General features: G+C 41.5%; 1 protein-coding gene across 2 annotated transcripts in view; it reads right to left on the bottom strand.

Annotated features, from left to right (window-relative positions):
- The window catches only part of prkd1 (protein kinase D1), a 117,614-nt gene that overhangs the window by 11,060 nt on the left and 84,354 nt on the right, over positions 1-22,200 (bottom strand). For both annotated transcript variants that reach the window (XM_021573992.2, XM_021573990.2), the window contains exons 2-8: positions 9,703-9,841; positions 6,155-6,286; positions 5,385-5,548; positions 4,954-4,977; positions 4,500-4,704; positions 3,691-3,768; positions 3,076-3,268 (exon numbers count right to left, since the gene is read on the bottom strand). In XM_021573992.2, the coding sequence (XP_021429667.2) occupies positions 3,076-3,268; positions 3,691-3,768; positions 4,500-4,704; positions 4,954-4,977; positions 5,385-5,548; positions 6,155-6,286; positions 9,703-9,817 (911 nt within the window). In that variant the 5' untranslated portion in view covers positions 9,818-9,841. The remainder of the gene's footprint in view (positions 1-3,075; positions 3,269-3,690; positions 3,769-4,499; positions 4,705-4,953; positions 4,978-5,384; positions 5,549-6,154; positions 6,287-9,702; positions 9,842-22,200) is intronic.

Raw genomic sequence — 22,200 nt, 5'->3', positions numbered from 1 at the left:
ATGTGCCCTCTGTTCCCTGTCTTTGTAGGTTATTCTTTCCATGTCCGTTGGTTGTGTGAGTACCTATGTGTTGGTGTAGCTGTTATGCTGCGTGCTTTATATATTGTGTATTACGGGTATCGTCCCATGTCGTTCAACAAGGTTTACCCTCGCTCTTTTGTTTGGGTACAGCCCAGTGTTTTTGTATACGTGTTTGTTTTGGGAGTATTAAAAACCCCTATTGTGTATTCCTGCGCCTGTCTCCAAATCCTTTATACCAGCGTGACAACATTTTAACATGGAAATGGCTGTTCTGTCATTCAGCCTACAGTAGCAGCCAATTTGTGGTGTTCAATGTAGGCCTACATTGAAAAAAACATGCAGGGTTTGACATTAAACTGTTCATCCACTTGTCCTTCAGACAAAGAGGTGACTGAATATGTTGTGTTGTTTGATGCAAGAAACTGCTTTACAAAATAAAATGCATTTTTATTCCCATTATTACTATTGGCTACTTAACACTCGAGAGCTTGGGGTTAAAGGGGAACTTGGGCTCCCGAGTGGCACAGCGGTCTAAGGTACCGCATCTCAGTGCTAAAGGCATCACTACAGACCCTGGTTCGATCCCGGGCTGTATCACAACCGGCTGTGATCGGGAGTCCTATAGGGCGCCACACAACTGGTCCAACTTCGTCCGGCTTAGGGGAGGGTTTGGCCGGGGTAGGCCGTCATTGTAAAATAATCATTTGTTCTTAACTGGCTTGCCTAGTTAAATAATGGTTAAATTATTCAAGCTTGTCTCAAAATACAACACTGCCCATTTAAGACAAAAAAAAGTTTTTTACCTGACTCGCTTTTCAAAGATGTCTAGAAATGTACATATTTTGTGCTATTGTAGGAAGAAATCACTCCCCTACTGCTGACTACAAATGATCTATAACTGGGCTGATAACTCACTAACTAGCAAAAGATATTAACAAAATGTGTACACGTGGCTACATGCAGCTCTTGCTTTTATCTCCAAACAAGCGCATCTACTCACGACCGCTCATGCTGTAAACACAGTCCAGTTCAAAGGGAATGGTGCAGATCCATATATGGCAATGGTTTATTTGCATATAGGCCTACTGCAGCTCTGATTGGTTATGTCACACCGGTCTGCATAGAGTACGAGTCATGTGTGTCAATGCACTAAAATCCTACTCTGCTGCGTTCTGCCTACAACAAAATCTCTTGCATTGTTAGTTTTGTTTCGGTATGTTGCATTGAAAGTTGCTAATATTGTGTTGATTCGATCACAATTATCACAGTAAAGAGTCAAGATCACTTTCTGAGTCAAAATGCAAGACGAGAGCTACCGCTCAGATTTTTTATTTTTTTTACATTACTTAATAAACGTAAACCTATGCAACATTAACCAATTAAAAACAGTACTGTAGCAATGAGGTTTGTGCAGTATGCTATAGGCCCAATATATTACCAGGGCATATTGGCTTTGCTTGAATTGCCCTGCCAATGCATTGTTGTTCGGGACATTTTTAAAAATATATATCCAAATTTGAGGTAGGCTATATGATCACACCGGTAATAGATTCGTTGTTGTATTACTTGTGAGGCACAGCGGTTTGAGTGAAAATGTAAATAATTAGCTTTTTATTTTACTGGGCTGATGGTGCCTGCATCTGATGATCAGTCTCAGTGGAGGGAGAGAGGAGCAGACTGATGGTCCGTCTCTCAACATCCCTCCGCTCTCCCTTCCTTCCACTGACACTGACCAAAAATGTCAGTGTCTTTCAGCTGTTAGTGAAATTCGAGTTGCGCCTCATTATTTCTGCCTCATGTACAAATTCATGGTGTTACTCCTATGAAAAGTGAAATATTCCTCAATATTAAAAAAGACCCAAGCCATTTATAATAACAATGCAAACCTATCGATACTTTCCTACTCATTCATTACTGCTTGTTGTAGCGCTGAGTGGAAATAGGAAGAACACACATCTTATGGTTTATAAAAGTGTTGAATACAAAGTGTTGACATGGCTGAGTAAGAACTTAAACATGAACTCAGTCATAAAAACAGTAGCTCTTTTCTGTATTCATTGACAGTCTCTAGTCATGGTTTTAAACATTTTGAAATCTCATAGTATCAACTTTTCTGTAGCTTTCTTTTATGCCTGCTAAATTACTGCAGACACGGTAATCTGAACCATCTGATTGGCCAGCGGTAGGCCTATAGTGCACTTGATTTGCTCTCCGGGCCCGCCTACCCGGTGTGTAGGGCAGCTGAATTGGGTGCACCTACCACTGACAGCCCGAGACAAAAAAAATTAAAAAGGCTTTATAGTTGGCTTTTTTACAGAAATGTTTGGAGATCGACCAGTCGATTGCGAACGACCGGTTGGTTACCACTGCTCTAAAAAGTTGAGTGAACTTCCATCTCGTGCTTCTCTCTGCAGACTGACATCTCTTCTGATCGTGCACGTGCACGGCAGTCCTGGGGCTACTGCGCGCAGCTTAGAGGGAATATTGGTTATGGCTATGGTTATGGTTACGCCGTGGTGTGGACATGAAGCTAAGGTAAGGATAGAACCGGGATGTGGACATGAAACAAGGGTTAGGGTTGAACCGGGATGTAGACATGAAGCAAGGGTTAAAATTGTGACTGAGGCCAGGGTTGAAATGGGATGTGGACACGAAGCTAGGGTTAGAGTTGTGGTTGAGGCTAGGGTTAAACCGGGATGTGGTTGAAGATAGGGTTAGAGTTGTGGTTGAGGCTAGGGTTGAACCGGGATGTGGTTGAAGCTAGGGTTAGAGTTGTGGTTGAGGCTAGGGTTGAACCGGGATGTGGTTGAAGCTAGGGTTAGAGTTATGGTTGAGGCTAGGGTTTAACCGGGATGTGGTTGAAGCTAGGGTTAGAGTTGTGATTGAGGATAGATGATTGTCCTACCACTCCTGAGAGTAACGCCCATACCAACATACTAATTCCCAATACATTGCTTCATTCTAAGCAGTATGCTAGAGTAGATATTGTACGAGGAACTATGACCATTGGGGTGTCCCTCTGGCCTAATCCTAGTCCTAGGTCCAGTCAATCACCTTATAGCCTTGTTGGAGTCGTCCTCTGGGTCGTGGAGCTCTCCCATTTCCCCATGGCCAGCCTCCAGCAGGCCAGTGTCAGTCACCACGGCCTCCTCCATGTCATCCATGAGACCACTGTTCCTGTCACTGTCGTGGTCGTCACAACCCTGCCCCATCACCAAATCAGACTCTGCCCCTGGGCTCAGTAGTTCTGGAGGAGGAGGAGCAAGTGGAAACACACACAAGGAATTAGAAAAAAGTGTAAATTGAAGTATGCCAAAGAATACCTGTTTTTTAAAGAAGAAGAAAGAAGAAACAAAAGAGGACAATACTAAGAATATCTGAATGGTAGAGTAGAAGAGATTTAAAAAATAAAACAGTGAAGTTATTTCACAGTCATAATTTGGTCAATATTTACAAGGAACATTCTGGTACTTCCAAGAATTTAACTGGTATTCTATTTGATTGACTTTCTACAGTCTCTGACAACTGAAGTAAATGCTGCAGAATTGAAAGAAAAACATCTCAATCCTGTGACATTTCTGTTAAAAAATGTATGAGATGGACTACCACTTAGTTGGAAAGATCTGCCACACTTAAAGCAAAATAATGACTATCTAAAGTGAGACTTGCCTCCATTTTTAGACACTTCTCCAAGGCAGTTGTTTGGCACTTTGGGCGCACATCGTTTATGACAGTTGAATTTGCAATCTGTAACCGTGAGAGAGAAACAGAGAGAGTGTGAGAGAATGTGTGTGAGAGAGAGAGACAGAGAGAGTGTGCAAGAGGGGAGAGAAAGAGATAAAGGAAAGAGAGATAGCTGGCACATCCACTTGAAACCTGTATAATAGCACTGTGACTAAAAACAACATGTTATCTGTCAGCTAGAGTACCTCATGAACCGTCTCTCATATGATACTATTACACCCTGTTCTGTCGTATATATATATACAGTACAGCTCTACACATACACTAACAATGGCTGCTAAAAAAAAGACAAAATCCCAGCCATCATTTCAGGGACAAATGTTTTTGGCAGCAAAATAAATGAAAGCAACATGACTGCTTGTCTACACTGTAGTAACCATAGAATTACAGTACAGAGTATCTGTGAATTATGGAATCTCTACGGAAGTAACAACACTGTTGCTGCATTTGTGATTACCATGTAATTATACAGTTACAGGGCTATCTAAAAATCAGACCATAATAGTTATTCAAGATGTCACAAATAAAGCTTGAGGGAGAAACATCTGAAAATCTGTGAGCTTTGCCAACTCTGTGACAACCAAGTCTCGACATATCCCAAAATAATACCACCTGAAACTATTGAGCTGGTAAAAGCCCACAAGTGAGTCACACACTATTACAGCATCACCACCTCCTCCACCACCAGTCAACCTCTCATGATCTCAAGTCTCTCTCTCCAGGCCCTACTGTACCTTTGCATTGCAGGCCTTGACGGAACAGACCCTTGAGTAGCTTCTTGCAGTGTTGGCAGACGGTGGGGCGTGTGTAGGAGTGGACGACAAACGTATGAGGCACCTTGACTTTGGACAGGAGGATTTTGTCTAACTCTATGGGCCGGCCGGTGTAGGAAGAGGACCTTCTCTCTCTGCCGGGAAAGATGTCTGACTGTGCCTTCTGCTGCGGAGGGTAGCAGGGCAAGGCACATGGTAGGCATGGAGGTAACAGATGACAAGCAACAACTACGTAAACTACAATTATATAATTCAATCGCCTTTCTTTGTCTTCTTTGTCTTATTTGGGCATATGACACTTTAGGGAAAAACAGAGAAAGAGTGCTTCTGGTGAGAATAGGCATATTCACACTGCAGTAGGTGATGGCTGGGTTTAATACAGGAGTAAATGGGGACAGGGTATTGGGGTACCTACCTCCATGCCGGAGGTGACAGAAGACTGAGCATGCAGCGAGGAGAGGACAGGGACACACACAGGGAGGAGAGAATTCATAGTTAAACCTAACAGATATTCACACACATGACTGACTGCTGCTTGAGTAAAGAGCTGCTCCTACAGAATTCATCACGAACACAAGCAACAGGCCTTGCAGAATCACATCAAGTCCTTTATAGTAGGAACATGACTCTCATTGTAATCCAACAATTTGTCATTGGGAGGTTGGGAATGCATAGGGCATGTAGTAATCTGTGGTGTGTGTGTGTGTGTGTGTGTGTGTGTGTGTGTGTGTGTGTGTGTGTGTGTGTGTGTGTGTGTGTGTGTGTATCAGCTGTCATGCCCGTGTGAGCTTGGGCATGTGTGAGTGGCTCTTCCTGATGACCCACAGTAACCAGGGGTAAACTCACCAGTAAGGCCTCGTCGGAGGTGAAAGGCGAAGGCTCATTGGACCGTGTGGTGGTCAGGGTGGTCAAGCCGGTCAGAGAGACATTGGACAACCTCCGCTTGCGGATACCACTGCAGTTATTTGGGATTTTAAACGCACAGCGCTTGTGATAGTTCAGACCACAACCTTCGGCGAAAAACAGACGGTTTTCAGAGCAAAGGTGAGTTCACGTGTAATGTGGTCATTTTTATACTTGCATCAAACTGGTGAGAGACTGTCTTTATGGAACAAAGTAGGAATCATCTGATGGACCAAGTCATTCATGGATTGTTGAAACTTTGGGAGAGTTTCCTTCATGAGCTGGCCACCATTCCAGTCAGACAGAAGTACTTGCTAACTTTTATACATGCTAGGCTATTGTGTCTGCTTCCATCCACTCCATGCACTACCTATCCAACTCCTTTCCAACTACCACTTCAGCCAAACAGAAGACACATTGTTCTCAAGCAGGGGCTTTGCTGCTCACCATGAACCCTGAGGAGACCTCTTCAGACTAGAGTACACCTGGGTGGCCTGTATCCCACGTACCCTAATTCTCTCTTACAGAGTTCCTTAACAGTGTCGGAGTGGCTGGAACTTAAAGAAATGTGTTAAAATGGGCCCAGGGTTGCATCCCAAATTGTACCCTATTACACTACAAAGTGCACTACTTTTGACCAGAGCCCTGGCACTATATAAGGAATAGGATGCCATTCGAGATGCAGTCCTTGGCTCCTACTGTACAGTACCTACCTTCACACTTGAGGCCCTGTCTCACCAGGCCCCACAGCATCTCTCCACAGTGGTCACAGAAGGCAGGGGCCCGGTAGGAGTGGACAAACAAGGCATGGGGACGGATTTGGAAGTCCTCCACTGTTGCAGAGGCTAGAACAGGTCAACAACAATAGTCAATGGTTGAATTTCCACAGTTCCTCACATTCCCCAGATTTAATCAGTACTCAATAGCTGAGTTGTATTCTGTGAATAGTGACCCATTAGTGAAGTAGTGTAGTGGTACCATGTTTACAATGGATGTAGAATACAAACAATTATTGGCTGTTGGCTGGTACAGTATTTGTATATTTTGAGGTAAAGGCTTTTTGCTGCAGTTAGAGTTGTGTTTTTTGGCTGATTCTGTTAGGCTGCATTGGGCAAATGGGATAGAGTGGAGAGCTCAGCATGAGACTGCCTCATCAAACTCACACATCTTCCCACCAACATGCTTGTCTCAGCACGCTGAATACATTCTGATTAGCCATTCTGCTTGGTAAATTAGTTACATTTATTCAAATGATTGTTTTGCCTGTTGTTTAAAAGCAACACTATGGCTAGAAGTTGAACAACCTGTAACTGTCATTGCATATTTCAGAAGACGAGTGTGTGGATGTGAATGTGGTACCTAGGTAGGCTTAATCTAAATAAATACCTATGTCTAATTAGTGGTTCTAGTGACATTTCTGCTTTTGCCGCTACACAACTTTAAACACTAAAAGAAAACAAACACGGATGAATATAAAGATACGCTGTGGTGGTAAAGACCAGCTCACATGATACACAGTATCTCTGCATTCCAGCATGGCACAGTACTGATCCTTTTACTGTTTCACAACGGCAAATGGTGTTAGGGTATTCCATTTCAGTGTACAAACCGGTTCCGTGTACAAATCATTGGGTAGAGTTAAAGTTGCCTTCTTCCTCACTCCCATTTTTCTGTTTACAGATTGGGGTGCACACCCGTTTTGCATCAAGTAGCATCCATCCTGTTCCAGCGTAACAAATCGACGTTGTTCACACCCTCGTGCTGGTAACAGCAAACGTGTTCTTGGCATCCTATCCACCTTCACACTCATTAAGTTGCTCCAGAAGTCGAAAAAGATCAAACGAGGAAAGACAAATCGTGAGATCTTTGACAGGAAGACTGGCTGGTGAAAACAACTCTCTGGGATAGTGTAACACACCGTAATGTTCATTTATCAACCATTACCATTTTTCTTTCTGTGAAGGGAATTGATAATTTTATTGATGAGTTCAGTGGAGCACAAGTGTTCTGGCATTTGGCCCCTGTGGTGAGCCTCCTATAGTAGCTGCTCTATGTTAGCATGACGCTCTCTCCATTCATACTTCCTGAGCTTATCAAGAGTCAAGAACAGAACAAGGTTATAACTTGTTTTGATCTTCTACCTCAAATGTGAGTGCTAGCATAAGCTGAGATGAACTGAACAACGAGAGTAGTACAAAATAATACTGCAGACAGACAGACACAGACAGTGTTAGCGGCATCTGTGCAGTAAGACATACCCATGTGAACCTTCACAACATGTGACCTCTTATAATGTAACACAATAGCCACACATTAGAATCTATGCAATTCCCTGTTATTATTCACTTCGCGCAGCCTCTGATGCTGAAACAGTAACAGAACTAGACAACAATTTACACACCACAGTCAACAGAGGACACATTTTGTTCAGAGCAGCCGCACAGTGGGAATGATCACAATTAATAATCACAGACAGTCTAGTCTTCACTGCTTCTTTCTGACAGTTGTAAGGTTCTTCCTGTGTTACTTTTGCTCTGTGCTCACTGCTCTCTCAGCTGTCGAGTGTGTCATTAAAAAGTGTCATGAGAATGTGTTCATCTGGGCATGTAAATCACTAAATCACCTGAGCCCTCTCTTTCCCAGCAAGGAGTGCAGCCAGGGGGTAGTGGAGGTGTCAATCTACCCAATGTCCCCCCCCCCCCTCCCCCGTCTCTGTACCACAGCCACAACTAAATTACCTGCCATACTGTAACACACAGAGGGGGAAGAGAAAGCCTGCCAAGCGTTTGTAAAAACACTTTAGCAGTGTCAAACGCGATACTTCGATCACTTCCTACTCCTGGGCTAGGATAAGCACACCCCTGATTTTTTGCCGGGTGCGGCAGCCAAACAACTGGAGGGGGTGGAGGGGAGCAGAAAACTGCCAAAACAAAGCAGAGCGACATCACTGGTTCAATACGCAAAGATGATTAAAGATTTGTGTGACGACTTACTATTTGGTTATTTTAATAAATGCTTTATTACTTCACAAGAGACGGGCATCTGAGATAGAACTTACAGTAATTGGTTAATTTGCATATTGGCATAGTTCCACATTTCCAGATCACGACTTGTGTGTTGGTGTTTCTGATTGGCAGCTAACCCTGTGGTGGTTTTAAGATATTATCTGAATGAATGATCTTTTGTAGCTGGCTATATCAGCTAGACACCAGCATGCCCTCTAGCTCTGTATTTGTCATGTAGTCAGTTATCCATGTTCTTGTCTGTTGTGATGACTGAGTCAAATTAACCACACAGTATGCTATTAGCTAAGCACAAAGACAATATACACGCTTATGCCATTTAAATACTATGAAATGTAACATTACGTCCTCGCTATTATCATTGTGTCGTCTGATTGGCCCATTACGCTGGGTAACATTGTATCGCTCTCCTCCTTTTCAAGCTGCTATTATGGAGATGCTTTGTACTCTGTTCACCATCTGTATGAAGCTTGAACACGTTCTGCATTTATAACAAAAACAAAAAGGAACCTTCTACTTCCTGCTATTATTCAAAATCAAGGGTTCATAGGAGAGTTCACCCCTCTTCCCTATATCAAATGGTATATTCTAGTGGCTACATAACTAACAGAAAAAAACTGCTGAAGAGAAGCAGTGAATGCAATAGGCCTATGTTCTATTGCATTAAAACACTGTGTGGAAAAAAAGGTCATATGACTGTATACGACATATGCAAACAGAGATTAGCCTATATGGAAACAGAACACAAGTGAACAGAACTCACCTTCAAACAGGAGCATGTTACATATTCAAATGCGTAGGGCATGGATGGAAACACCTCAATCCAGAGGAAGACATTGTGCCATGTGTGACCTAAGGAGGGCCTGGGTCGTTTTATATCATGGCAGCCGTAACAAAATGTTTTGAAACATTTTGCAACAGAAAACCACAATTAATGTTTCTTATTGGTCAAGTTTGGGTAGTTCCTCCCCATTTCAGTTTAATTTCTTCCGTTTGATGCCTAATGAACACAGCCCTGTTCTAGTGTGTACTATAGTCTTACCTGATAGCATCACCTCAACCAGGCAGTGTGTAGTGTGTAACATGTAGTGTGTAGTGAGCACTGGTTTTACCTGATCGCACCACCTCAACCAGGTAGTGTGTAGTGTGTAACATGTAGTGTGTAGTGAGCACTGGTTTTACCTGATCGCACCACCTCAACCAGGCAGTGTGTAACATGTGGTGAGTACTGGTCTTACCTGATAGCACCACCTCCACCAGGTCTCCCTCTGTGATGTCTGTAGCACATTTCACCAGCTGGAGGATGTTCTCTGAGTCTGGGACATGGCGGAACAGCAGGATCTTATCATACATTCCATAGAAGCCACACTCAGGTAACTGTGTGTGAGAGAGAGAAAAAAAAGAGTAGCTGGCATTGGTTAACATTTGATAGGTTTTCTTGTTTGCTTGACTATAGTTCTGTCCAAAACAGATTCGCTGTTCTATTGCTTGTTGATTAAGTGGAAAGAAATGTACAATAATTTCCTTTCAGACAATTTAAAACAATATCTTAATAGTCAAATTAAAGATGTCCTTCTCTGCTTTTTTTTCAGGCAACACAAGAAGAAATCTGTCTCCATAGAGACCCTTGGAGGCATCTCACACAGCAGACTAGGGCAGATTAACCTAATAACATTTAGAGGAACAATGATATTGCCTCTAAATTCAATTTACAGAGTCCAGGGTTCAACCTTTCACCAATGATGATACAGTACTGATACCCAACTGCCCATTGATAATATAGCTCCAAAGGATCTTCAGAGATATTTACAAAGCTGTTCATCACAGCCTCCATTCAGTAACAATGTAACTTACAGCAAAGTCATATGCCTCTTCAAATGGAATTGCATTGGTGCTATGCTGCTGATTAAGGAGCCCCATAATGATGCAGACTGTTAATAGCCCGTATGCTGTCTTATTGTACAGTTGAAGTCGAAAGTTTACATACACTTAGGTTGGAGTCATTAAAACTCATTTTTCATCCACTCCACAAATGTATTGTTAACAAACTATAGTTTTGGTAAGATGGTTAGGACATCTACTTTGTGCATGATACAAGTAATTTTTCCAACAATTGTTTAAAGACAGATTATTTCACTTATAATTAATTCACTGTATCACAATTCCAGTGGGTCAGAAGTTTACATACACTAAGTTTACATACACTAAGTTGACTGTGTCATGGATTTAGGAGCTTCTTTTTTTTTGTCAATTGGAGGTGTACCTGTGGATGTATTTCAAGGCCTACCTTCAAATTCAGTGCCTCTTTGCTTGACATCATGGGAAAATCAAAAGTTATCAGAACAGACCTCAGAAAATAAATTGTAGACTTACACAAGTCTGGTTCATCCTTGGGAGCAATTTCCAAATGCCTGAAGGTACCACGTTCATCTGTACAAACAATAGTACGCAAGTATAAACACCATGGGACCACGCAGCCGTCATACTGTTCAGGAAGGAGACTAGAGAGACTCTGTCTCCTAGAGATGAACAAACTTTGGTGCGAAAAGTGCAAATCAATCCCAGAACAACCGCAAAGGACCTTGTGAAGATGCTGGAGGAAACCGGTACATAAGTATCTATATCCACAGTAAAACAAGTCCTATATCGACATAACCTGAAATGCCGCCCAGCAAGGAAGAAGCCACTGCACCAAAACTGCCATAAAAAAGCCAGACTACGGTTTGCAACTGCATATTGGGACAAAGATCGTACCTTTTGGAGAAATGTTCTCTGGTCTGATGAAACAAAAATATAACTGTTCGGCCATAATGACCATCGTTATGTTTGGAGGACAAGTGGGAGGCTTGCAAGCTGAAGAACACTATCCCAACTGTGAAGCGGTTGTGGATATATTGAAGCAACATCTCAAGATATCAGTCAGGAAGAAAGCTTGGTCGCAAACTTCCAAAGTTCTGGCAAAATGGCTTAAGGACAACAAAGTCAAGGTATTGAAGTGGCCATCACAAAGCCCTGACCTCAATCCTATAGACATTTTGTGGGCAGAACTGAAAAAGTGTGTGCGAGCAAGGAGGCCTACAAACCTGACTCAGTTACACCTGGTCTGTCAGGAGGAATGGGCCAAAATTCACCTAACTTATTGTGGGAAGCTTGTGGAAAGCTACCCGAATCGTTTGACCCAAGTTAAACAATTTAAAGGCAATGCTAGCAAATACTAATTAAGTGTATGTAAACTTCTGACCCACTGGGAATGTGATTAAAGAAAGAAATACTGAAATAAATAATTCTCTCTACTATTATTATTATTATTTTCTAGGATAAAATGTCAGGTATTGTGAAAAACTGAGTTGACATGTATTTGGCTAAGGTGTATGCCGACTTCAACTGTACTGTCTTTACCAAGAGTCAGAAGCCTATAGCCTAGACACAGACTTGACAATTGTTCTTCTCTGGTAAATGTAAGGTAGGTGTTTAATCAAACAGGCAACACAGTCTGTTGCAAAAGAGCCCACATTAACAGATGCAGACTAGGGGCCAATTACTCTATTTTAATGCAGTTAGAACATGTATTGTGTTTCATTAAATTAAAGACCCAGGATACTAGAAAACAGCCCAGAGCAAAGATACAAAACAAACTTGTGGTGTATTTAGTGAGGTTAAACATTCAGAATGTTTCAGATAGAAACATCGGATAGAGCAGCACATTCTGTCACGTTGCACCCATGCTATTTAGAAACAGTAAAAGGAGAATGGTCTGTTTCACCATGTTCTGTTGTAGAACATCATTGGATTTTTAACTGTCTGTTTCACTAATCTATCTAAAGTCTGAGGTCAAACTATGGTGTGGTGCTTTAGGTCAACGAGCACAATGCCAGGGCTGGGAGGTAAAATGTGTTTTGTTATACCGGTATTGATGCATGGACCGGTTTGGATTTATGTTATTCCTTACATAACAGTATTCCAATGTTTGCTTTGTTAAATGTAATAATTGAAAAGTAAAACTCGAACAAGCAGAGCAGGTGCCAAAAGGACCCTAGAAATCTGCACACATCCCCTTGTGGTGGAAGTATGAACTGCCAATAAATCCATAAAAAATACCTGACAATTATCAGCCTGAAAACGTCATCCTGGCACGTTTAATCAAAAAGGTTAAATGTCACAGTAGCTGACTTTATCTCAATACATTGCAGTCAATGGGAAAAGATAAGTTTCAATCAAATTAATCTTATGTCAATAAATTCCAGTCAATGGGAAAAGATGAGTGTCACAGGGTTGATGCCTAAGGGAATACATTGCATCAATGGGGGATGATTAGGATCACAACATGATTTTGAGCCGGGATGTAGAAATGAAGCTAGGGTTAGGGATATGGTTGAGGCTAGGTTTAGAGTTGAGCCGGGAGTTGATATGAAACTAGGGTTAGGGTTGAGGCTAGGTTTAGAGTTGAGCCGGAGGTTGATATGAAACTAGGGTTAGGGATAGGATTGAGGCTAGGTTTAGGGTTGAGCCGGGAGATGATATGAAACTAGGGTTAGGGATAGGGTTGAGGCTAGGTTTAGAGTTGAGCCGGGAGTTGATATGAAACTAGGGTTAGGGATAGGGTTGAGGCTAGGTTTAGGGTTGAGCCGGGAGTTGATATGAAACTAGGGTTAGGGATAGGGTTGAGGCTAGGTTTAGGGTTGAACCGGGATGTGAAAATTAAGCTAGGGTTAGGGATAGGGTTGAGGCTAGGTTTAGGGTTGAGTCGGGAGTTGATATGAAACTAGGGTTAGGGATAGGGTTGAGGCTAGGTTTAGGGTTAACATAGAGATTCTGGGAACATCAGAAGGTGGGGAGAAATGAACTATATTCTGGTAATCCGACCAATTGAACATATGCGGTGGTACTTAATGAATATGATGTCAATGATAAGATGACATAAACTCTACAAGTCTACACATCAGAGTTATCGGATTCACATGGAATTGTTGTTCAATTTAAATGTTTGAATATGAAATAATTTGTGATAGGATGAAATGTGATTTTAGCTTCTAAAATGTGAGATTTGGGTTTTCATAAGGTTAGGGCTCTGCTCAATCAGTGGCCCGCCCCTGTGAAGGGACATGGGCTATAAAACTTTTCAAACACGCCCTCCTCTCCCTTCCTATACAAAGCTTTGACGACAATATAACCTCTTGTTCCGAGGATGTGAGGACGACGATCCGATGTCAGAATGGTTCAGATAATAACTACAGAACGAAGCCAACATCAGCGTGAGCTTTGGTTGCGAATGGTATGAACTTTGAACTCTTATTCACTACAGAAGTGATACCTCCTAGCCATTGAGTTAGCAACAGCAGCTGCAAACGAGGGTTAGGAAGGAACAGACAGAGTAACCCGTCTACCACACAACAACGTTATTACAACGTATCCAATTGACCACCAGAGACATTCTTCAAAGGACAAAGGACAAAGGACTCGGTTTGGCAACACGGCCTTCCATCTACCACCAACATACCGAAGCGCAGCTCAGAGTAAATATTTATTGCATTTTCCTTTTCCAAATGGGCGGTAATTTAGAATGCATAAGATACTGTATTTACGATAGCACAGCTTCTTCCTTTGTTCCTCAGTCTTCCCGCTCTTTCACTCAAACCCAGCCCCTTTTCTTTTGTGTAACAAGCTGTCATATCTGTTCTGCCCGCCAAGGACGTTTTCCTTTATGACGTAATTTGTAATCAAGTTATGATTAATTATGTGTATGTGCAATTCTGTGTGAAAATATTAGTTAAAATATTAGTAAATAAATAATTAAACCCAATTTTGTATTGCTGATTCAACTTGTTAGCCAGGGTTCGTGAAGATAACCAATAATTTACAACTTTCAGATGAGACTGAATTAAGGTGATGATTAATATTGACTGCTATTGATGTAAAATATTACTAGGTCTTTAAGAGTTTATTCGGAAGATAACAGCTCTATAAATATTATTTTGTGGTGCCCCGACTCTCTAGTTAATTACATTTACATGATTAGCTCAATCAGGTAATATTAATTACAGAGAAAGGATTTTATAGAATAGCATGTCATATCACTTAATCCGGCATAGCCAAAGACACGACATAACTCATTAGATTTGATAAGTTGAATCATGGTTGGCCTGTTCCAATTGTAATATGTTCATACATTGTGCGTGATGTTTAATTGTATTTTTGTATACAACATTTGCTAGCATACACTGCCTTCAGAAAGTATTCATACCCCTTGACTTATGCCACATTTTGTTGTGATACAGCTTTAATTAAAAATGGATTAAATCTTTTTCTTCCTCACCCATCTACACACAATCCCCTATAATGACAAAGTGAAGACATGTTTTTAGAAATGAAGCAGATTTCTTGAAAATGAAATACAGAAATCTAATTGACATACTGTAAGCATTTGCACCCCTAAGTCAATACATTGTAGAAGCACCTTTGGAGGCGATTATAGCTGTGAGTCTTTCTGGGTAAGTCTCTAAGAGCTTTGCACACCTCGATTGTACAATATTTGCCCATTATACTTTAAAACATTCTTCAAGCTCTGTCTGTTGATTGTTGATCATTGCTAGACAGCCATTTTCAAGTCTTGCCATAGATTTTCAAGCCGATTTAAGTCAAAACTGTAACTAGGCCACTCAGGAACATTCAATGTCGTCTTACATCTTTTGTGGAACAGTCAATTCTTAACGTAAAGGCTTGAAACTCGTTAAAGAGTGTCCCCGGGAGGACATACAGTACATTGAATTTCAGCTTCCTGCGATTACAGGAAGTGACTTAATTTGGGGTAATAGAGCTGGTTTTGAAGGTTTAAAAAGGTTTAATCTTCACAGATTTTTTTTATGAGTGACCGGGGAACCCGACATGTAAAATTTGAAGTCAACCAACCCAAAGCATTTTTGCCCTTGATTGGACACAATGGTCTTACAGTTCTAGAAACTAAGAGCCTTTCTATGAATTATAGAATTAATACTGAAGAGGATTGACTTGAAACTGTCTGTGTCTATCAGCCTGCCTGTCAGCCTGTCTGTGCCTGCCTATCTGTCAACCTGTCTGTGGAAGAGAGGGAGAGATGAGAGGAGGGGGAGGCAGGGAAAGGAGGGATAGAGAATGAGGAGGGAGGAGAGAGAGAAAATGGAGAGACTATCAAGGGGAAGAAAGGGGAAAGAGAGGTGAGAGAGAGTAGGGAGGGGGAGAGGGTGAAGGAGGAATGGGGAGAGAGTAGAGGGAGAGAGAGTGAGAGATGAGAGGAGGTGGAGGGAGAGAGGGAGGGAAAGGAGGAGGGAGAGAGAAGGGGGATAGTGAGGGAGGGGGAGAAAGGGGAAAGAGGGGAGAGGGTGAAGGAGGGATGGCTGAGAGAGTAGGGAGGGGAGAGGATGAAGGAGGAATGGGGAGAGATTAGAGGGAGAGGGAGATAGAAGAGAGGAGGTGGAGGGAGGGAAAGAAAAGGGGAGAGAATTGAGGGAGAAGGGATAGAGAAGGGGGATAGTGAGGGAGGGGGTGAGAGAGACGGAAAGGGTGAGGAAGGGGAAGAGTGTAGAGAGGGTGAAATAACGGGGAGAGAGAAGAGAATGAGGGGATAAAGAGGAGGTAGAGAACGAATGACAGACATGAGATAAATTAGAAATACATCAACCCTGTGACACATCTTTTCTCATTGACTGTATTAAGAAAAACGTCAGCGACAAGGGACCATTTACCCTTTTTGCAATAACGTGCCAGGATGACGTTTTCCTATGATATCATGTTGAAAATACATGGTCATATAGGAGAAGAATTATTCTGATAAAGAAAAAGTTACCTTTTGACTAAATTAAGGCATACAAATACAAAAAAACAAATGTGGCTCTGTGTGGAAATGATAACAGTGTGCAGGAGATTCAGAAATTGATGAAAATGCCCCCCCCCCCCCCCCCCCCCCAAAAATGTATCAAACGGGTTTGAAATTTAATTTAAAACAAATCAGAAAAGCACCCCATAGGATCATACACTACTAATGAAGCATATTTAGAGCTTTTATTATTCAAAAACATAACCTACCGTTCAAAAGTTTGGGGTCACTTAGACATTTCCTTGTTTTTGAAAGAAAAGCACATTTTTTGTCAGAACAAGAGTAGACTGACGAGTTTCAGAAGAAAGCTCTTTGTTTCTGGCCATTTTGAGCCTGTAGTCAAACCCACAAATGCTGATGCTCCAGATACTCAACTAGTCTAAAGAAGGCCAGTGTTATTGCTTCTTTAATCAGCACAACCGTTTTCAGCTGTGCTAACAAAATTGCAAAAAGGTTTTCTAATGATCAATTATCCTTTTAAAATGATAAACTTGGATTAGCTAACACAACGTGCCATTGGAACACAAGAGTGATGGTTGCTGATAACGGGCCTCTGTACGCCTATGTAGATATATATTTTTTTTTTTATCTACCGTTTCCAGCAACAATAGTCATTTACAACATTAACAATGTCTACACTGTATTTCTGATCAATTTGATGTTATTTAAAAATCGACAAAAAAATAAGTTTTTCTTTCAAAAACAAGGACATTTCTAAGTGACCCTAAACTTTTGAACGGTAGTGTAAAATTGCCTTCAAATATGTCATACAGTCAAACATTCTAAAAAATATTGTGATATGATATTTTGGCCATAATCGCCCAGCCCTAACGTGCACTATATGTCTAAACACGATGTACGTGGTTACTAAACAGTTTTAGGAATAGCATCCCCCTTATCAATCCAATGTCAAAGAAAAGAGCAACATATTGACTGACCTGTGTACTATGGTGAGGGAACCACTGCTGTGCATCACCCGCTATTGATCTACTCTGCTGAGCTTGGTTACAACAACATGTAGCCAATCCCACTATTTCACCATCTAGTTAAGCTCACATCACACACACACATGTCAGAAAATGGTTGGGGGAGGGAGGGGGTGCAGAAGAAGAAAGAAAGAAATTGCCCGCGCTACAGATGAATATACCAGTCTGCTAATACAGGACTAGTAAAGGACCAGTGCAATACTTAAAAAAATATATATATATTTTTTTTTTATTCTGATTTTTCAGGGGGTGCTGTAATACCCTCAGCACCCCTACTTCCCGCAGGTATGCACACACACACACACACACACGTTTGACATTGTCATTTTTCGTCTGTTAATCCAATTAAAACTCGTTAGTAACACTGAATTGATTTGTCTAATATTATTATTGTAATAACTCTGAGAGATAATTCCTAGTTTTAGAAAAGGTAGCACCTGAGGATAAGAAAGCAATAAAAACAGCTAGAGGAGGAGAAGACCTAATAAAAAAATTTACAAATCTATGAGAATGAGCAATGATAATGCCTACCAAATATTGTCTAAGGCAAAAAGGGGGCAAACTTCAAGTAGCATGGTAATGAATATAGCTCTATCAAAGCTGATGTATTGCAGTGTAGGCCTCATGTAGTTTTGCTAGCTTAGCTCTGTAATAGTCTGTCAGCAATGACTCCATCCACTAATAAATGAGACAGTAATTGATCTGTTAAGTCACATGCTCTAAATCCCCATGAGCCTTTGCTCTGCTCCATTCAGTCAATACAGATCACACATGGCGCTGTGTCTGACAGCAAATGAACACTAACACTCAGTAGGACTAATGGAGTAATTATTGCAGGAGGAAAGGTTGTCAGAGTGTCGTGGTGTTGTGGATCTGTATTTTTGTTGACATTGAGAAGGCTCAGCTCTAATTCCTATTTATTGATTGTAGTTTGTAATGGATGACATATTATTAGTTTGAACTGATTGTACATTTTTTTAAGTAAAACATTCTCACAATTGTACTATAAATCTAATATTAACTGGGTGTATGGAGCATTCCAACTGAATCCTGTGGTGAATGATACACCTTAATAGCGATGCAGTAATATGTTGGTCAAGTTGAAATTCAAACATCTCCAGGAACAGGTATATCACAATGTTCTCTTCCTAGTTAATAGCAGTAGATTTCTGCCCTGTCAGCCTCTAATGAGGTCTGTACAAAAATGTATACAGACATAGGCCTAAATGTGGTACTGACTCTTAGGTCACCATGACAGCAGCCCCAATGTAACAGCAGGGTTGTCATGGCAGCGGAACCCAAGGCTTTATTCCTGATTGAACGCTATTCATTTACTTGACACAACGGATGCACATATATCTGCTGAATGTCATTCCCAGCAAAAGAAAAGCAGAGAGACACTGATCCTTGTCATTTACCCCCCTATGGGGAAGATGTGCTACTTTAAAAGCACAGGAATTCCACAGGCATTAGTTACTAGTTATATTGCCTCTCTAGGGAGACTGATGAGGCACTTTCAACTAAGATGGCCTTTCAACACTTATTTTCCCGCTATACATGTATATGTTTTTTATGGATAAGTGCGATGTACAAAGAACATCAATTTGAAGGCCATCTTTTCCCTCAAACAATGGGCACAGTCAGTGTCGTAGCTAGCTGATGTTTTAACACTGCTAGAAGCAGCTGTGGCTTGGTCCCGTTGGCTGAGGGGAAAATAGCCTCTGAAAGAGCTTCAGCCTGTGTGAATCCCCGATAAAGCTGTAACTGCCGTTCTGTCCTTTCACGCCTACGCTATACATTACAATCTCGTTGTGGTGCCCTTCCTTCCTTCCGTTCTGAAACATCAACCTCTTCTTTGCTTTCACCCCGATGGCTGCAGCATCCTCACTGTAAAGCTCCACATTGTCAGTGATTCCTGTCTGAGTGGTGACCCCATACTATAAGTGTCTCAGTCGAGTTCAAAGTGCAAGTATTCTCATGGCCAGGTACCTTTATTTAAAAATGTAATACGTACGTGCCTGATAAAATGACATGAACAGAGAAACATGTAAAAAACATTAGTAGCACTAGCAGCTACAGCTGAACAACAAGTGTCTTAGGGCGTTTTCACATTTGGTACCCTGGTTCGGGTTTCCCGGAGCGTTTGTGAGAATTCTACCGAATACATTTTGCTTTCACAAGACCTGAAAATGGTGTTACACCCTGAAACGGTTATTTTCAGGTCTTGTGAAAGCAAAATGTCTTGCTAATCGCAAGACACACATTCTACATGATGTTATCGAGCTAGATTGTTTACAACGGGCAAAAAGGTTCAGCGTGATCAGCGTCACGATACCTGGTACTCTGGTCCTGGATCTTGGACCCACTACTCACGCAGGTCCAGGATTAGTTTCAGACAGGGTTTGATTGCATTTCACACATGCTTTATGGCGAGGACCAGGGTACCAAACACTCCAGTAGTAAAACAACGGCATACTTTCAGAGGTGGACTGAGAGAAGAATATTCTGGTCCTTTGTTGCTAGTGGGGATGTGAATTTGTTGTTTTCATAAATTCATCAGCTACATTTAGTGTTGAATGCATGAGAAATTACAAACTATGAAAGATGAATTCCAAGGCTAACCACGGATTCACAGGAAAATGGTATTATGTTTCTTCACATACATTTTTAAACATCTTATCCACACAAAAAGGTCAACCTTGAAAGTATGTTTTGCTTCAATTAGTGTGTAGCCAGAACAGCGCTGGACAAAAATATTGTGAGATGATGGGAAATTCGTTTTTAAATTACACTGCTTGGACCATGCCTAAAGTCACATTGAAATTTTAAAAAGTAGCAGAATTCACAGAGGAAATTCAAGCTTAATTTTGATAAAAAACTAAGTTCAGTAACATTATGTTCTAAGAGTAAACTAATACACTTTGTTAAGAAGAAGTTTTGCTTAATTAATATGGATTATTCAAACGCTAAATCACCACTTCGCATGAACACTCAAAGCAAACAGAACATTTTACGTAAATAATTAGCAGACAACCTCCATGCAGCCTACTTCTGACCTAGGCCCATATCCATGCAGCCTACTGAACTAGGCCCATATCCATGCAGCCTACTTCTGACCTAGGCCCATATCCATGCAGCCTACTTCTGACCTAGGCCCATATCCATGCAGTCTACTGACCTAGGCCCATATCCATGCAGCCTACTGAACTAGGCCCATATCCATGCAGCCTACTGAACTAGGCCCATATCCATGCAGCCTACTTCTGCTCTAGGCCCATATCCATGCAGTCTACTTCTGACCTAGGCCCATATCCATGCAGCCTACTTCTGACCTGGGCCCATATCCATGCAGTCTACTTCTGACCTAGGCCCATATCCATGCAGCCTACTTCTGACCTGGGCCCATATCCATGCAGTCTACTTCTGACCTAGGCCCATATCCATGCAGCCTACTTCTGACCTAGGCCCATATCCATGCAGCCTACTTCTGCTCTAGGCCCATATCCATGCAGCCTACTTCTGCTCTAGTCCCATATCCATGTAGCCTACTTCTGCTCTAGTCCCATATCCATGCAGCCTACTTCTGACCTAGGCCCATATCCATGCAGCCTACTTCTGACCTAGGCCCATATCCATGCAGCCTACTTCTGCTCTAGGCCCATATCCATGCAGCCTACTTCTGCTCTAGTCCCATATCCATGCAGCCTACTTCTGCTCTAGGCCCATATCCATGCAGCCTACTTCTGATCTTATTGTAAAACCAAAATTGTGCATTTCTGTCAATGAGCCTCTAGTCTCCAGCCAGAGTATTATCCCTGTGTGGTATGAGCACCGGTTTCTCACATGTCTACCACTCCAAACTGTTTCTCACAGTGCATTCTGCAGGCTGTAGCTGGCTGTGGTGTGACAGACAACCACTGGTCAATACTGTTAGACGACCATGCTTTTGTTTCTCTGCCTCACTCTGCGCACGCACACGCACACGCACACACACACACACTGACTGGCGGCCATAGAAGAGCTTTTGCTGCAGCTATTGCTATTCTTGTAGCCCTCAGAACGGTATACAGTACAGTACAGATAAATGTTCACAAAACACACAATTGCAAGCCGAAGGTTCTAGTCTAGACTAAATCTACCACAGTTCATATTGCTAACTTACAAATTAATGGATGCGATTTATTGAAAGTGTCAGGGATACTGGTGTATTGAATAGAGTTGCAAAATTCCGGTAACCTTCCCAAAATTCCTAGGTTTTCCAGAATTACCAGTTGGAATATTCCTGGAATCAGGAGGGAATAAGCAGGAAATCCAGAATCCTCTAACCAGTATTTCTGGAAAACCTGTGGATTTTGGTAAAGTTAACATAATTTTACAACCCTAGAATTGGACGCATGCATTAAAAGAGAATGTCTCGTATGAAAGCTAGAAATTATTCTTCTATTAATGAGCTGGGAAATAATTGGTACCATGGGGTATAATGTGTGGGTGTCCATGGCCAGTAAAGAAAGTAAATAATTGTTTGTGAATACTAATTACTGGAACAAAATCAATTAATTCCTAACTGTTACCATACTGTACTTGCACCTCAGTTTACAGGGAATAACCATGGTATGGAGTGCTCACTCACTTAGCTAAACAAGTACGTATACTGTATGCATACGAAACTAATCTTATGCAGTTTACTGTACTCATTAACAAGCATTTGAGATATTTAACACCTGAATCTGACATTTACGACACTCTAATGTACTGTATTCTTGACCAGCTCTCACTCTCACACCTAGAGTCGACAAAGAGAACAGGCTCTTTTTGAATCATTTGACTTGTGCACTATATTTAATTATAGTTTTATTTTAGGACTGTTAAGTTTCTCATCGTTACCGTAATAGCTGTATGTT

Source organism: Oncorhynchus mykiss, chromosome 19 (assembly GCF_013265735.2).
Source record: "Oncorhynchus mykiss isolate Arlee chromosome 19, USDA_OmykA_1.1, whole genome shotgun sequence".
Taxonomy (NCBI): domain Eukaryota; kingdom Metazoa; phylum Chordata; class Actinopteri; order Salmoniformes; family Salmonidae; genus Oncorhynchus; species Oncorhynchus mykiss.
This window is presented reverse-complemented; position numbering and strand designations above follow the sequence as displayed.